Source organism: Cajanus cajan, chromosome 7 (genome assembly GCF_000230855.2).
Source record: "Cajanus cajan strain Asha chromosome 7, NIPB_CcT2T_4, whole genome shotgun sequence".
Taxonomy (NCBI): Eukaryota; Viridiplantae; Streptophyta; class Magnoliopsida; order Fabales; family Fabaceae; genus Cajanus; species Cajanus cajan.
In genome coordinates, this window is record NC_138523.1 from 39540378 (window position 1) to 39559342 (window position 18965).

At 29.8% G+C, this 18965-nt stretch overlaps 1 protein-coding gene across 1 annotated transcript; it reads right to left on the bottom strand.

Moving 5' to 3' along the window:
- Positions 1-15051: 15051 nt before the first annotated feature.
- On the bottom strand, positions 15052-18741 carry LOC109817083 (transcription factor MYB14). The gene is made up of 3 exons (XM_020382276.3): positions 18498-18741; positions 18251-18380; positions 15052-15621 (listed from the first exon to the last, which is right to left on the bottom strand). The coding sequence occupies exons 1-3, from the start codon at positions 18628-18630 to the stop codon at positions 15186-15188; spliced, it is 699 nt and encodes a 232-aa protein (XP_020237865.1). The 5' UTR covers positions 18631-18741; the 3' UTR covers positions 15052-15185.
- Positions 18742-18965: the final 224 nt, after the last annotated feature.

Consider the following 18965-nt stretch of genomic DNA (forward strand, 5'->3'; position numbering starts at 1 on the left):
TTCTAGGGTTGTGATGTGATTGTTCCTACTGAATCTCCAATGATGAATTCATGAGTTTTTTGTGTTAATTGTTGTATTATTTTAGTATTTTCAATTCTTATTTCAATTAATTGAAAGTGAATGATCAAACTCTTTTGATTAACATATCCTAAAATAATTGAACTTTAAAAATTTACATGATCAAACTAATTTTCTTAATTTTTAATTAAATTAATTTATTAATTCACTTCTACATGTGATGCTTTATTTTTAGAATAAATATCTTATAATCAATTTAGATTTTTCTTAAAATAAAGATTGTTGATTTCTTGGAATCAAAAGATTGTCAGTAATTTTAAAAATAAATTGTTGACATTATTTTATAATTCATAAATTTTATCTTTGGAGGATTAGGAATAATAAGTCACAACTTAATTAGGGTTTTTTATCTCTAATTTTTAATAATAATTTTCTAATATTCTGTTATCAATTCTTGAATTAATATTATCTTCAATCTAATCCTATTTCTTCGAATTGCTAAAAACTAAGATTAAATTAGTAATTGTTTGAACCAAACTCTTTGAATTTGATAGACATATTTTTTGCATTATTAATTCTGTCATAAAAGTATTTTTTATCTTTAAGTGCATTTTAGATGGAATTATGCATCTTAAAAATGAGAATAATGAGGCTTATTATATATAAAAATGGACTATTGATGATTAGGGATGACAAATATACCCGTACCCGCGGGTAATACCCGAACTCGTCCCGACTTTGACGGGGAATACCCGGTTTGACCGGGTACGGGTAAAACCCCACATATTAAATCGGGTACGGGTACGGGTACGAGTATGTACTTACCCGCCCCGTACCCGTACCCCGTACCTATCCCCGTTCCCATTTTTAATTTAATACCCACTTTCAATTTAATTATATTAAAGAATTTTAATATTTTTTTATGTGTGATTATTTATTATAATATGAGATAAAAAAATAACCTAATTATAATTATAATATAATTAAAAAAATAATTTAAAAATATTATATTTTTTTAAAAAAATAAAAAATAAAAAATTTGACGGGTACGGGTATACCTGATACCCGACGGAGACAAAGATAGGGATGAAAATCACATACCCGACAGGTACAAGTACGAGAACGTGGATGAGTTTGACTCGCGAGAACGGGGACGGATATCATGAAACCCGTACCCGCCCCGCCCCATTGCCATCCCTATTGATGATTTTGGGTATCATACTCTTATAGGATATGAAATATTTGACTTAAATATTATTGCTATATGTTATTCTTAGATACTTATGTTATTTATCTACTGTTCTAAAAACATTGGTAGGATATTTGTCAAAACTTTATTTGTTATTTTTTTTTCTCTTTCTTTTATGAAAACGTTGAATTTTGGTTTAGTTCGATGTGAATCTTTTATCTTAGGTTTGAGAAAAAATTTCAAAAACTCTACATTTATTTTTTCAAATTTATTTATATTAATTAATGTCACAAGGATAGAAATATCACAATTTGCACGGTTATTAATTGTTCAGAAATTAATGCACACAATTATTAACTTAATGCATGTTTTCATTATGAAACCGAAATTGGTTATGTTAATTAGCGCATTAACACCAACTTTATGTGTCTCTGTGTTAGGCCTCACTCTCACTTTGGGAAGATAGGTAGAGACACGAAAAGAGAGAGAAAAAAAATGCAGTAATAAATAAATAGGATGAAAAAGGTATATTTTTTTTATCCAATGAAAAATATAAATATAATAATAATAATAATAATAGATAAATAATCAATAAATGAAAAAAAATATTAACGATCATAGTGACTATACATTAATATTATTAAATATTATTTTAAATACTTTTTTATTTTCATTTTTTTAATCATAGAACAATGATTAATAAAACTGTAATTTAATAAGCACGTGTGCAAAATGTTGTAGAAAATAAAGGAATGTTGCTTCCATTTAAGTGTTATAAGACAGAATTATATTGGTCCAGAGAAAAAAGTGTGTACTAATTCATTAATTGTCCGATTTATTGAAGGTGGCAAAACAAACTAGTGAGGCTGATGTGGACCAACCTAATAGAACTTGTGGGGATCCGGTTGCTGGAAATTTCACATTTATTAAAAGTTTGATTATAATAATGTATATAAATATGTAATAATTATTATTTTATAAGTTAATTTTATAAAGTTGAATTAGATTTAAATTCACTTAATTTCTTAATATGGTATTAAAATTTATGTTAGTAAGTATTGTTAAGTTATTCAAATTATTTGTTATCGAATCATTATTAGATTATTTATAAATATTTAATTTTATAAATTTTATGTTTGAAATATATAATTCGGGGGTGTTTGATCTCACTTAATAACAAAAAAAAAAATTAATAATAAAGAAGTTGGGCAAGAAAGAAAATTTTAATTGAATTTAAATCTTTAAAATAAAATTCTAAGTTTGGTAGAAGTTTAATTTTTCATTTTTTTATGGGTTTTAGGAGACTATGCCTAAATTGAACAATAATTCCCCAAAGTCTAATTAAAACTTGAATTAGAACTAACTTGACGAATCCAACCCATTTTATCACCTTTACAATTCATGTTGGTTACTAGTTTATGTAGCTCAAATGTACTAAGAGAGACCAAAACGGAATACATACATAGCTAGTTAAATAATTTCTTAGATAAAGTTGTTCCATTTAATATCTAACCATAAATATTTCACTCGATTTCCACACTTCAACAACCCTATTTGATTAAAAGAAGAGGGGAAAATCAAAACTTTGATTTCATTAGAAAAATGTACAAATATAAATGAATTTGCTTGTTAATTTTCTCAACTGTCAACAAGTTAGAATTGAGTTAATAAGACTAATTTGTGTAGGAAAGCCAAATTTTGCGTTATGCTTTAATTTTTAATAATTAAATAATGAAAGATGTAAAAAATCAAGAGCCCATTTAAAAAATATGTTTAAGACTCTAAATTACAACACACATGTTGATACACGCACACAAACATTATAAATTTGAGCATTTTTACTTCAAATTTATTACATCAAAACACTTCTTATATTGAGTATTTATATAATATATGAGTAAATTTCTATTATTAATTAGGATCGACCTAGTAACAGGAGATTGAAGTGATATACACAAAATTTTATATTCAAATTTTAGTATTATAATTATAATTTTAATAAATAAACAAAAAATTAAATTATTAACTACCTTTTTGAACAATTTTTTTTTAATATCAAACATACGTTTTGTAATTAATATTTATAACATTATGTTTTATATTTAAAATTGCATAGTATCATGTAACCGAAAAACTCAACAAGTGTAGAAGATTAAGTTAAGGTTTCAAGTAAGTTTCTTGAAACAAGAATTTGATTTTGGACTTTCAAAAAGAGACAAGAGGATCACAAAAATTAAAATTCATAATTCATGGATGCATTGAAGAAAACCAAAGAACCAAGTTTTGAAGATATAATATGGTGTTTGATTGAGAAGATTCAAAATAGAAGTTGTAATTGTGTGTTCACGATCTTTGGGTTGTGATGGAATATAGACTTGATGATGCTGGAAAATCAATTTTCACTCTCAGGGTCGAGTACACATGGCAACGATGACAAATGAAGATCAAATCCAATTAGTGTGGTGATGCAAATGACACAAAAAATTTCTATTAGTTTAGTTAGTTTAGTTTCTCGATTTATAACTGTAACATCCCGAATTTTTTATTGGTAAATAGTTAATTATTATTTATTTTATATTTGTGAAGATTATGTTCTTATAGTTATTTTAATGAGTTTTATAGAATGTTTTAAAGGTTTTTAATAATTATTAGTATTTTTGATAATGAATATTTATGAAAATTATTTTTGTAATATTTTAATTTTTAGTAGCCTAGAATGTGTCGTTCTCAAACTGGAACGAGTCGTTCTAAACTACTAAAATGGTCTAAAAAGACTAGGTTGGAACGGGGCCGTTTCAACACACGATTTTATGAGTAATATGCGATCCCAGAACGGGCTGTTCTAGTTTGAGAACGAGCCGTTCTGGATATGAAATTTGCATAAGACGAATGAGTCTAGAACGAGCCGTTCTGGATTCGAAACAGGTCATTCTGGCCACACCTGATGCCTATAAATAGAACGTTCTTGCACTCTAAAAATGCATTTTTTTCACTTTTGACCTTTTTTCTTCTATACTCTCTGAAGACCAAGGAGAACTCAGAGGAGGAGATTAGCAAGGTCTTGTTTTGGTTTTAGCTCCTGCTTATCGAGATAAGGGAGAGAGTGAGAAATCTCGCTTTAGGTGTGGGAATTTATGTTGGGTAGTGGGATTGACCCCAATCCTATGTTTGTTATATGCTTATTTATGAGGGGTTTTTTCCAATTATATATGTTTCTTCTATTTGCTCTGTTTATATGTAAATATAAATGTGTAATTTGAGATCTCTATGGGTTCCCGTGGGAAACCGTAAGGGAATGCATTGGTAATTGTAAGAGGCAAATTTTAAATGTTTTCTGTTTTACCTTCTGAGTTTTCTGTTGTGTTCCTTGATGTTTGCTGAGTGTAAATATGTGTCTAATTTTGAAAATAAACAAGTTTTGATATGAATTAGAGTGCTCTGTGGGTTCCTGTGGGAACCCTACGAGAAACAAACATATTTTTAATATTTTCTGTTTTACCTTCTGATTGTTCTGTTGTATTCCTTATTGTATGAGATGTATGAATATGTATTTAATTTTGCAAATAGATGAGTTTTGATATGAATTAAAGTGCTCTGTGAAAATGGGGAATATGATGTGATAATGTGATAATGTGAATGTGATGATGTGAATATAATGATGAGAACATGATGATGAAATGTGATGAAGAAATGTGATGATGAGATGTGATGATGTGATATGTTGATGACATGATGATAATGAGACATGATAATGTGATATGGGGATGAGACATGAAAATGTGATATGAGAAAAATATGGAGTCTTGATTGACATGCATCATATGCATAAATATTTTTAAGGGTACGATATGGAATACACCGCCAGAGAAGGCCCCCTAGTGTAAAAGCTTTGGGGATTAGTCATTGGGGATAACTTGATTTGTAAGTCCCAGTACTAGTCTCGCCCATTGTGTGCATGGGGTGTATCTTGTGCGGCTTAGCTATCCCAACGAGACTTTGGTAGTATGTCCTTCTAGTGAGAGTGCGTAGAGGATGTGACCCGGTATGTACTCCTAGACTACTCTTCGTGCATTGCTAGCGGTAATACGCCATGTGATATGTTCATGGCGCCACATGCATGATAAAATGTAGTTTGTGTCCATACATGTGCATTTTAATGTTATATGTAAAATTGATATGTCTTGGATGATTGAAATGTGATATTATTATTAATTTATCTATGTTATATATATTTTGTTTGTATTTGGCTATCTGGTGTATATTCCTACATTGTGAGCCAGAGTGAGATGTTTCTCACTCCCTTTTCTCGTGTTGTTTTTCCTTGACTGTCTTATAGGTAATTATCAGTATGAGGCTGGGGATGTTGATGATGAAGCTTAGGCTTCTATGTTGGGATTTGCTCTGATAGGACATGTGACATCGGGGCGTAGATAGGATTAGATTAAGATGTTTTTATTAAATTATTTAATAAGACCTTATATTATTTCTTTGTAATTTCCGCTGATTAAGCTACTGTTTAAGTTATGGATGTGGTACCCTCTATTTAAACATTTTTGGTATTTTAATTATGAAAAAAAATATGTTATTCAATTTTTGTTATTTGTGTTATGGTATGTGGGGTAGAGGGTGTCACATTAAGTGGTATCAGAGTAGTTCGATCCAATCGGCCGTGAGTTATGTACTTATTCATGATTCTGTTGTATACTCTGTCCGTGTTTTGTTTGTTGTGTACTTTGATGATGCTTTGCTTGATAATGATGATGATGATGTTCTCCTTGTGTTGATATTATTGAGTTTTATATTGGTAGATTATATTGTAATTAGAGGAATGATAGATAGTGTTAGATAATATCTTTATGACTGCTCTTCTTCATTCTTATGAGTGCTTAATTGTTTGATACTTCTTGCTTACGTAAGAAGTAGCGGATAAGTGGTATCACTTATGTTGCAAGCATATGTGCGAGTAGTAGTAGAAGAGATATTGTGCTAATTAACTAGAAATTATTGGAACCTTGGATGTGGGTGAGAAATTGATTTGTCGAGTGTATTGAGAGTTTATGATTGATGGAGTTTTTGGAATATATAGTTGTAGCGATTGAATCCTAATAGATTGTATGTTGAGAATTGGAGTTGAGTGTTCTTAAGGAAAAGTTGAAATGTCAGTGATTTCCTTGAGTTTTGGTGCTTGGATGTTAACCTTTTATGGTTTAGGTAGCATGTGAGTTTTATTTTCTAAGTCTGTTATGCTAAATATGTGAGTTGTTTTGGTTTAAGATTGTAGTGGGAAGCTTGAATATGAAATTGAGGTGTGAGTTTGGAAGGGTTAAGGTATTTTTGTGGCCTTAGATATATTGATACATTATTGCTGTCTGGTGTAGGGGATATTTTCACTGCATTCGTTGTGCCAGTATGAGTACCTTATTGACAGATTTAGATTTTATGGCCTTCACAAAAGTTGTAGCTTTGGATGTTATATTTCCAATGGCACTAGAATCATGTAAAACGGAGATCTAGAACTCCAGTTATGGTTGTTTTAGTGAACAAAGGTCTAGCTGTAAGCGCTGAATATATCTGCTGCGATTTTTGAAATGTTTAGCTAAGGAGATGATCTTTTTAGAATCTCATGTCTTCATATGAGTTGTATCTTATTCTCTTAGCTTTCTTTTGAGATAGGTTTGAGACCATTTGGATGAGTATAATTCTCTAGGTATCATTTTCTTTGACAGTTTTTGAAGGGATATGTATGTTGTCATGATATTTTTGAGCTGTTAGGCAATGCTAGGATAAAAAATGATTTTTGTCATGATGTTCTGAGATGTTGTCATGTGGATTGAGAGGTTGTTTAAGGTTGTATGATGTTATGTGGTAAAGTTGGTTCATGTACATGCTATATGGAGTAAATGGTGATTGATTCGTACATGCTTAGGAATGATATATATATAGATTGTTTGAAGTAGGTATTCTAATATGATTTGATATGCATGTATGTTGATATGAGGATAGATGACCTTATGGATCAATTAGCGGGCGTTTAGTAAGGTTGACCTCAAGGTGTGATATCATCAAATTAGAGGTGTGAGAGTGAGGATTTATCCTAGACAGTTTTAGGCTAAATTATCTAAGTATGATTTTTGATTGTATAAGACGAGTTTTCTAGGTTCTGTAATTTCTAGCAAAGGTATAACGTAAGTCTATCTAAGATAGAAGTTGTGCTTAAGTGGGTGATACCTAAGTCAGTTAGTGAGGTTAGGAGTTTTTTTTAGTTAGTTTATTATTATAGGAGATTTATTGAGAAAAGTTCTAGGATAACATTACCTTTGACTAGATTGACTAGGAAGGAGTTGCCTTTGTGTGAGATGGAAAATGTGAGAATAGGTTCCAAACTCTTAAGGAAAGATTGACTAGTGTAAATATTACCGGATTTTAGTAAGTCTTACGTGGTATATAGTGATGCTTCTAAAGATAGATTTGGATGGAGTGTTGATGCAAGAAGGAAAGGTAATAGCTTATGTTTCTAGGCAATTGAAAATTCATGCGAGGAATTACCTTATCCATGACCTTGAGTTAGCGGTTGTAATATTTATACTAAGATTTGGAGACACTGCCTATATTATTCTAAGGTTGAGGTATTCAGTGATCATTAGAGCCTTAAATATCTTTTGACCAAAGGAGTTGAATATGAGACAAAGGAGATAGTTGGAATTTCTTTAAGGAATAAGATTTTGATCTTATTTGTTATTTGGGCAAATCCAATGTGGTGACCGATGTTTTGAGTAGGAAACATTTATATTTGTCTTCCCTTAAGATTAGAGAGATGGAGCTTTTGGCTCGGTCTAAGAATTTAGATTGATTTGTGAGATTACTCCTAGTAGTGTGAAACTAGGTATGACTCGTGTAACAAGTGGATTGTTGAGGAAATTTGGAGGAGCACAATTAGTTGATTCATTTTCGTGACAAGATATGAGGCTATAGGACAAGGTAATGGAGAGAAGTTTTCCTTGGGGATATATGAAGTGGTAAGACTTTGAGATCGAGTATGTATACCTAGTGAACCTACGCTTAGGTGTTTGATCTTTGGACAGGGTCATAGAAATATAGATAATATTGTAGCAGATACCTTGAGTATGATGAACATTCACTTATCATCTTTGATGATTTAAAGATTGGATTTGATTGAAGAGTTTAGAGACTTAAGCTTGGTGTGTGAGCTTACCCTTAAGAGAATTGGATTAAGTATGTTGAAAGTGACTAGTAAATTAAAGGATGAGATTAAAGAAGCCCAGGAGTTAGATCTTTCTTAGTAAACCAAGTGCAAAGGATTGTAGGGGTACAGATAGCCCTTTACGAGTGGCAGTTGATGGTGTTTTGGGATTCAAGGATAGAATCTATGTACCTAGTAATCCCGAATTAAGGAAGGTGGTCTTAGAGGAAGGACATAAGAGTACTCTTAGCATTCATTTAGGTGCTACTAAGATGTATCAGAGTGACGTAGCGGAAGCGTGATGACTTAAGGTGAAGAGAGGAATAGAGGAATTTGTGTACTCGTGTGTAGTATGCCAGAAGTATAAGGTAGAACACTAGAAGTTTTTAGGATTTTTTTTATAGCCTTTAGACGTCCTAGTTTGCAAGTGAGATTTTATATCTATGGACTTAGTTGTAGTTTTTCTTGGCATGCTTAAGAAATTTGATCTTATTTGGTTAGTGGATAAACTCACCAAGGTGGTTCACCTTATCCTTGTTGATATTAGATATTCTTTAGAGAGGTTTATAGAGTTGTACATCAATGAGGTAGTAAGGTTACTTGGATTTACCTACTAGTACAGTTTCTAATAGGCAACCGAGGAGAGTGCGACCTAGGAATTTGGGAGTCAGATGCGCAAATACTAATTTCATTCTTTGCATGTAAATTTCGGAGATGAAATTTCAAAAAGGAGGGGAGAATTGTAACATTCCGAATTTTCTATTGGTAAATAGTTAATTATTATTTATTTTATATTTGTGGAGATTATGTTCTTATAGTTATTTTAATGGATTTTATAGAATGTTTTAAAGGTTTTTAATAATTATTAGTATTTTTGATAATGAATATTTATGAAAATTATTTTTGTAATATTTTAATTTTTAGTAGCCTAGAATGTGTCGTTCTCAAACTGGAACGAGTCGTTCTAAACTACTAAAATGGTCTAAAAAGACTAGGTTGGAACGGGGCCGTTTCAACACACGATTTTATGAGTAATATGCGATCCCAGAACGGGCTGTTCTAGTTTGAGAACGAGCCGTTCTGGATATGAAATTTGCATAAGACGAATGAGTCTAGAACGAGCCGTTCTGGATTCGAAACAGGTCATTCTGGCCACACCTGATGCCTATAAATAGAACGTTCTTGCACTCTAAAAATGCATTTTTTTCACTTTTGACCTTTTTTCTTCTATACTCTCTGAAGACCAAGGAGAACTCAGAGGAGGAGATTAGCAAGGTCTTGTTTTGGTTTTAGCTCCTGCTTATCGAGATAAGGGAGAGAGTGAGAAATCTCGCTTTAGGTGTGGGAATTTATGTTGGGTAGTGGGATTGACCCCAATCCTATGTTTGTTATATGCTTATTTATGAGGGGTTTTTTCCAATTATATATGTTTCTTCTATTTGCTCTGTTTATATGTAAATATAAATGTGTAATTTGAGATCTCTATGGGTTCCCGTGGGAAACCGTAAGGGAATGCATTGGTAATTGTAAGAGGCAAATTTTAAATGTTTTCTGTTTTACCTTCTGAGTTTTCTGTTGTGTTCCTTGATGTTTGCTGAGTGTAAATATGTGTCTAATTTTGAAAATAATTAAACAAGTTTTGATATGAATTAGAGTGCTCTGTGGGTTCCTGTGAGAACCCTACGAGAAACAAACATATTTTTAATATTTTCTGTTTTACCTTCTGATTGTTCTGTTGTATTCCTTATTGTATGAGATGTATGAATATGTATTTAATTTCGCAAATAGATGAGTTTTGATATGAATTAAAGTGCTCTGTGAAAATGGTGAATATGATGTGATAATGTGATAATGTGAATGTGATGATGTGAATATGATGATGAGAACATGATGATGAAATGTGATGATGAAATGTGATGATGAGATGTGATGATGTGATGTGTTGATGACATGATGATAATGAGACATGATAATGTGATATGAGAATGAGACATGAAAATGTGATATGAGAAAAGCATGGAGTCTTGATTGACATGCATCATATGCATAAATGTTTTTAAGGGTACGATATGGAATACACCGCCAGAGAAGGCCCCCTAGTGTAAAAGCTTTGGGGATTAGTCCTTGGGGATAACTTGATTTGTAAGTCCCAGTACTAGTCTCGCCCATTGTGTGCATGGGATGTATCCTGCGCGGCTTAGCTATCCCGACGAAACTCTAATAGTATGTCCTTCTAGTGAGAGTGCGTAGAGGGTGTGACCCGACATGTACTCCTAGACTACTCTTCGTGTATTGCTAGCGACAATATGCCATGTGATATGTTACTGGCGCCATACATGTGCATTTTAATGTTATATGAAAATTTGATGTCTTGGATGATTGAAATGTGATATTATTATTAATTTATCTATGTTATATATGTTTTGTTTGTGTTTGCCTATCTGGTGTGTATTCCTACACTGTGAGCCAGAGTGAGATGTTTCTCACTCCCTTTTCTCGTGTTGTTTTTCCTTGACTGTCTTACAGGTAATTATCAGTATGAGACTGAGGATGTTGGTGATGAAGCTTAGGCTTCTATGTTGAGATTTGCTCTGATAGAACATATGACATCGGGGCGTAGATAGGATTAGATTAAGATGTTTTTGTGAAATTATTTAGTAATACCTTATATTATTTCTTTGTAATTTCTGCTAATTAAGCTACGTACTGTTTAAGTTATGGATGTGGTACCCTCTATTTAAACATGTTTAGTATTTTAATTATGAAAAAAATTTATGTTATTCAATTTTTATTATTTGTGTTATGGTATGTGAAGTAGAGGGTGTCACAATAACTAATGGTAATAGAAAAAACTCGTATTATAAAATGAGTTAATTACCTATAACTTCCAGTGTAAAGTTTTTTTACACTTGCAACCAATCAAATTTTTTAATAGTGTCATGTCAGTTGCTTATTTAATGAAATAAAAATAAAATAAAATAATTTAAAAGATCTGATTGGTTGCCAGTGTAAAAAAACTTTACACAGACAGTATATTGGTGATTAACTATTATAAGATCGGGGTTTCAAAAAGTTTATCGAAACATGAAATAGAATTGAGATTTTGAAAGAGAGACGAGAGGAATAGATTTGGAATTTCAAATGATATTTTTTATAAAATTATTATAGAATAATCTTGTGTATTTGATTAATATTTCTTTTAATATAAAAAGTTGTATAATATTTAATTAAGATAATTAATTTTTTTAAGAGTATATATGAAAATCTGATGATATTTAATTAAGATTTTTTTTAAGATTATACTAAAATTTAGTAGTATTCAATTAAAAAAATTTCACTTAAAAAATTCTGTTATAGTATTAAAAATATAAAGATTTCATTGGATTATTTTGATGAATAAATTTTGTAAGACTTTTTTTTGTTTGTTTGTTTTTCCTTCACCTTTTTTAATCTTCTTTTTTTTTCCTCTTTGACTCTCTTTTTCTCTCTATCTCTATTTCTTCTCATGTCTTCTTTATTTCGTATATTTTCTTTTTCCGTTTTTCATTTTTCATATTTTTATTCTTCTTTTTATTTTTTCTCCTATTTTTTTATATATCAATTTGTTTTGTTACATTTTTATCTATCAATAATGATTATGATTTATCAATATTTATTATAAATTATTAAATATTTAAAATTATTTTTTAATTATTAAATATTATACATTGTTATTATTAAAATTTAACAAATGCTTAATTTTAATAAAATTTAATATTAAAATATCAAAATTTTAAACATGAGTTAAAATATATTTTGATAACTTTATCAATTAATAAATGTTATAAATTTAAATATATTGTTCAAATTTAATGGTATGAATGAGAAAATATAAATACATAAAAGTTTATATGTAAATAATATTACTTGAGAGGACATGAAACCAGAATCAATTATTTATTAGAAAATTAAAAAATTTATTAATTTTATTTTCTTTATTTAAACCTTATTATTTGTGTTATTTTTTTATTAATTATATTATTTTTTTAAAATCCATATTATCTTTTGAAATTTAATAAAATCCTTTAGAATCTAACAAATTCTTAGAACAAAAATCCATATCATGAAATCTTGATTGAAAAAGTCTTTTATTTTTTTTTAAAAGTCATTACATTCCTATAAAAAAATCTTAAAAATCATTAAATTCTTACAATTTTTTTAAAAATCTATAAGACTTTTTAAAACAAATTATTTTATAAAATCACAATCCAATATACATTCTTAGTTCATATTCTATAAATGAATTGAAGAAAACCAAAGAACCAAATATTAGAGATTGAATATGAGATATACTTGAGAAAATTCAAAACCTAACCTATAACAATAAGAGAGAGATCTCAATAGGATATCATGTAATCAAAAAGAGAAATTCTTTCGTATCCTTCTAAATTTAAAAGGTTTTGGAACATTTGATTTATATATATATATATATATATATATATATATATATATATAATACGTAAATACTTGATTTTTAAAAGTTTATCTTTTTGATGATCTTATAAATTATGATAAATTGAAATTCTTTACACTTGTATATAAGTTATCAATATTTTAGTTTATTTGTATTTAGAAGTTTTATACTAAATTCAAGAGGTTTTATGAGGAGTTGAATAAAAAATCCACAAAACCTCTCTTTCTTCAGTAAACATAATCTTATGGTGTTTGCTCCTGACGGATTCTAACATGAAGTAGTAAAAAATGTCCCTCGTGGATGAATCATTAGTTTTAGTCATTGGATATATTAATAAAAAAATCAACGTACGAGATTGTTTTCTCAACCGGTAAGGCAACTCACATAACCGGTAATTAGTTTTCTCAACTAAACCTCGTCGAACCACTGAGACCGCACGTGCAACAACGTCGTCACCATGGCTGCAAGCATAGCGGCAGAACCTAGGGCTTCCAATTTATTTCCTCTGCTTGTAATTTGATTTCGCTATGGCTAACCGGAGAGAACGAGATTTGTTCCACGGCGACGCGATCGATCCCTCGAACGATGAGGGTTTTCGACGATTCCTCTTCGGTGGATAGTGACGGTGCCTCGTCACCCTGGCCGCACGTGTAGCGGCGGAACCTAGGGTTTCCAATTTCTTTCCTCTACTCGTAATCTGATTTCGCTATGGCTAACTGGAGAGAACGAGATTTGTTCCACGGTGACGCAATCGATCCCTCGAACGACGAGGGTTTCGATGATTCCTCTTTGGTAGACAGCAACGGTGCCTCATCACCGTGGCCGCACGCGCAGCGACGACGGCGTCATTGTGGCTCTCAAATATTTTTGTGAGTTTTTTTATATATATTTTTGATTAAAAACCTCTTATTCCTGGTCATTTTAGTGCCTCAACCATAAGGCATATTTTTTACTACTTCATGTTAGAATTCGCCTTTATTCCCTATTATTTCAATTTCTACAAAAGGATGGATTCTAACATGAAGTAGTAAAAAATATGCCTTATGGATAAGACACTAAGATGACTGGGAATAAGAGGTCTTTAACTAGAAAAATATAAAAAAATCACAAAAATATTTGAGAACCACGGTGATGCTTTCGCCGCTGCGTGTGCGTCCACGGTGATGCCATCATTGCGCGTGCAGCCATGGTGACGAGGCACCGTCGCTATCCACCGAAGAGGAATTGTCAAAACCCTTGCTGTTTGAGGGATCAATCGCGTCGCTGTGGAACAAATCTCGTTCTCTTCGGTTAGCCATAGCAAAATCAGATTACGAGCAGAGGAAAGAAATTGGAAACCCTAGGTTCCACCGCTGCGCGTGTGGCCACGGTGATGTCGCCGCTGCGCGTGCGGCCATGGTGATGAGGCACCGTCGCTGTCCACCGAAGAGGAATCATCAAAAACCCTCGCCGTTCGAGGGATCGATCGCGTCGCCGTGGAACAAATCTCGTTCTCTCCGGTTAGCCATAACAAAATCAGATTACAAGTGGAGGAAAGAAATTGAAAATCCTAGGTTCCGGTGCTATGCGTGCAGCCACGGTGATGACGCCGCTGCGCGTGTGGCCACGGTGGTTTGACGGGGATGAGTTGAGAAAATTAATTACCAATTATGTGGGTTGCCTTATCGGTTGAGAAAACAATCTCGTACGTTGATTTTTTTAGAAATATATCCAATGATTAAAACTAATGATTCGTCCATGAGGAACATTTTTTACTACTTCATGTTAGAATCCATCCTACAAAAAGATTTAAATATTAGGAACAAAAAAAAATGAGCGAAGAAAAAAAATCACACGTTATTTCATTTTTATTTATTTAAAATAGTAGTTATATCAAAACAAAATATCTATGAATATCATAATAACTCCCACAAAGATTATAACAATAACGATAGATGATTAAAAACAAAAAGAAAATAAAATGATTAAATTTTTTTAAAATGTACAAAATGAAAGAGACGAGAAATTAATCATTCACAATGGTTAACAATTATTATACTATGAAACTGGACAACTAGAGAAATAAGAAAATAGTTTGAAATCTGAGATTATATTATTTAAAATAAAAAGTTTATACAAATAAAAATAACCTCCATATTATATTCTAACAAACTTTGTCACCAAAAAAATATGCTAACAAACTAACATATATTTATAACTAATAAATTAATTATTATTTTTTATATAGGTATCTCCAATCCACAGCTAGTTGGAAGAGTTTTTGCATACATCATCCAACAAACTAGTTAAACCCTAACTCAAGTATCTTGTTTATATGACCAACATCAAAAGTATGGCAAATCTTGCGCTCCCATGTAAACATCATACCAAAAGTCCACATTATGGTACACACTTGATGAATTGGGTGGAAAACTTGTGGTCTCATCGGAATTATAAGATGACAGAACTTGAGACCAGAAATCATCGTCGAGCGATTCAGCAGCACCTCTATTGATGGGCACATGAATAGCATCATTGGTGTCACTAGTAGCAGTGGTGGTGAGGGTTGAGACATCACTACTTACACAGTGAGGTGGAGACAATAGTGGCTTCTCCTTTTCCTCTGTGATTTGGGGGTTCAAGGATGAGTTTTGTTTTGCACTTCGTTTTTTGTGTTTGGTTTTTGTGTCTTGGGGCAGCCTCTTCTTCAAGTGGGTGTGCCACACATTCTTAATTTCGTTGTCTGTGCGTCCAGGTAATGTTGCTGCTATTGCTGACCATCTGCATGGTTAATTAATTATTCTTCCAAAATTAATGCACATAATTACTAACTTAATGCTTCCATTCAATTTTCAATATGAAACCGAAATTGCTTCTCTTACTTGGTGTATTAACAACAGCTTTATGTGCTAACCTATGTGCTACGTGTTAGGTCTTAGGTCTTGCACTCTCATTTTGGGTAGATAGGTAGAGACATCAGAGAGATAAAATAATACTAGAAGACCAAAAATAAGGTGCATGAAAAATAAGGTGCAGTAATAAATAAGAGTTTATAGTTTTTTTTCTTAAAATAAAAAAAAGTTTAATAGCTATGTAGTGAAATATTATTATCTTTTATATATATATATATATTCATTTAATTATTTATTATAAAAATTATCAAACTTATCATATATATATAAATTTATAATTAGATAATAATATAAAATTATTATTTTTTATAATTATATAATTAGTACAAAATATTTATCTGTTTTGCAAAAGATTAATCTCTTATTTCGTGAAAAATTTTCTTGAATAACATTTTTTTTAATACACAAAACTAAAAAAAAAGTAGATAAAAGATATAAATAAAAAAAGTACATGTATATAATAATTACATTGAAATAGTAAATAAACAATCAATAAATGAAAAAAAATATATTTATGATCATATACATTAATAACATTAAATAATTTAAATACTTTTATTTACTTTTATTTATTTAATCACAGAACAAGGATTAATGAGACTGTACTTTAATACGTGAAAAAAGTGGTAGCAAATAAAAGAATCCTACTTCTATTAAATGTTATAATTAAAAGACAAGGTATTGAATGAGTTTATTAATATAATTAATTATTTAAAATGTGTATAAATATATCTTTTTAATATAATTAATTATTTAGAATAAATATTGAATGAGTTTTTTTAAATTAAAGTTTACAATTTTTCTCCTTAACATGTGTTTAAAACCAAATGTATGCTAAGAAAAAAAATTGTAAACTTTAATTTAAAAATTTATTCAATATTTATTTTATATAATCAACAATATTTAATAAAATATATTTATTATTATACTCTAAATGTTGAACTTTTTTTATTGATCAGGCGAAAAATAAAAAATGTCTACACTGCACATGTTAAAAAAAAGGCTTTTATTAAGAAAAATAAATGCTAAGAATTTATTTTTTATTTTTTCAGAAAATACTAAGAATTTCTTAGTGTGTTAGAAAATGTTAAATTGAGAACATTTTATTAATATACATAGCATTTAATATTATCAGTATATTAATGTTGTTATTTACTTAAAAAAACAATTTAATAATTCTTTAATTAATATTCTTAAAATATTAATTAATTTATATTCATTTTTTTCACACTAATTAATTTTTTCTCTCTCTTTCAATGTACACATATTCTATAGAATTTATGCTATAATTCCAACCCAAGTATTATAAACTATTATAATCGGCCTAACGGTGGAATTTGAGGAAAATATACATAATTTTAAATTTAAATTTTATTATCATCAATGTAATTTTGATAGATGAAAAAATATTAATTATATAACAAATAATTTGTTTTATTTTTTAGTTTTTTTATTATATATATATATATATATATATATTAAAAATGTCTCATCAAGAGAATGAATATCAAGAGTCTCGTTATTCAACCATAATTTTAGGCATGCTTTCATTGGTATATCTTTCCCGATTAAAAATAGAAATTTACCTCTAATAATATAGATTTATATTTAATGTATATCTAATTAATGTAATTAATATATATTACTGAGGTAAAAGATTCATTCTAATTAAAGAATAATATTTACTGTGCTAAAAAAAACTGAGTTTTGTTCAATTTATTATGTAGTTTTAATGTAATTTTTAATAACTTTTTTATTTATTGATTCTTCAGTCAACACTATTGAATCATGGATAATATTTAACTCAATCCTAATCAATGCCCCAATTCATATTTCAAATCATTAAAGATTGCAGAGCAAATTAGTTGGCGAATATGGACCAACCTAATACAAGTTGTGAGCTATAGTGGCTAAGACAAGGAAAAAAAATTGTCCATTCATGATCTATCTGTTTAAACTTTAAAAGAAGTATTTAAAAAATTATTTTTGAAAAATAATTCTTTAAGAAGTAAGTAATAATTACTTCATAAAAATTACAAAAAATTTATCAAATACGTTAAAAAATAGAAGAGTACATATTTTTATTAAAAATAATATTTTTTTAGAGAGGAAAAATTTAAACAAATAGGCTCTCAATTTAAATTTTTAAAATAGAGCTCAAGTTGATAAAAGTTTAAAATTTTTAAAATAAATTTTCATGTTTGAACCATGATCGGATCAAACTAATCCAAATCCAATTCAAACTAGATTACACCAAATAAATTTGGATTAATTCCAAAAATCCAATCTATTTTACGCATTTACAGCTCATGTTAATTTTTTTTTATTCATCCAAAATATATTAACAACATAATTTGAACTGGATACTATTCTAACTCTTAACCATTACTCTAGTATTTTACAAAGTGTCTAGTTTAAGTATAGCTCGAAAATCAAAATATAGGTAGGTCATATAAAAAATATTAAAAAAAAAATAAAGTACATAGTTAAATGATTACCTGTTTCCCAATGTTTCATGCAACTGGATTATCAGTTCCTCTTCTTCCTTAGTAAAGTTGCCCCGTTTAATTTCTGGCCTCAAATAATTCATCCACCGGAGTCTGCAACTCTTTCCACACCTCAACAGCCCTATTGGTTAAAACAAAAGAAAAATACAAATAAACAAGAAATAATACATATACAATTGAATTGCCTTGTGAATTTCCTCAAACATAAACAAGAAAGAATTGTCTTTTCCAAAATTACCAGCTAGTTTGGGTAGAGCTCGCCAATTTTTGTGACCATGTGTGTTGATATGATCCATGAGAATCTGATCTTCCTCTGGAGTCCATGTTCCTTTCTTCAACCCCATTTTCTCACAGCAAGGAGCTCTCCCCATATTGTTTTCTATGTCACTATTCCCACATGCTGCAACTGAAGCACTAGGCTAGCTTTTATTTATATGCAAAAAATAAAATAAAATTATAATCTAAAGTTGGAATGCAAAACCAATTACCAAGGGAAAAAAAATAGAGGGTTGAAAGTTGAATGTTGAAACATTGAACCTGACAAAGGTTATTGTGCTGAATTAATGTTATAAAAGTAATTAATGATTTTCAACAAAAATTTATTAAGGAGATTAAAAAATACATATTGATAATGTTTATTAAAAAATAATTTTGATAATAATACATATATGGTAATAGTTTATTCTGAGTAATTAAATAGTTTTTT

Excerpts from the sequence above, each read along its gene's own strand:
- LOC109817083 (XM_020382276.3), bottom strand. The coding sequence starts at position 18,630 with ATGGGGAGAGCTCCTTGCTGTGAGAAAATGGGGTTGAAGAAAGGAACA. Across the intron at positions 18,381-18,497 it reads AGCTCTACCCAAACTAGCTG|GGCTGTTGAGGTGTGGAAAG; the intron begins GTAATTTTGGAA and ends TTTAACCAATAG. Across the intron at positions 15,622-18,250 it reads CATGAAACATTGGGAAACAG|ATGGTCAGCAATAGCAGCAA; the intron begins GTAATCATTTAA and ends TTAACCATGCAG.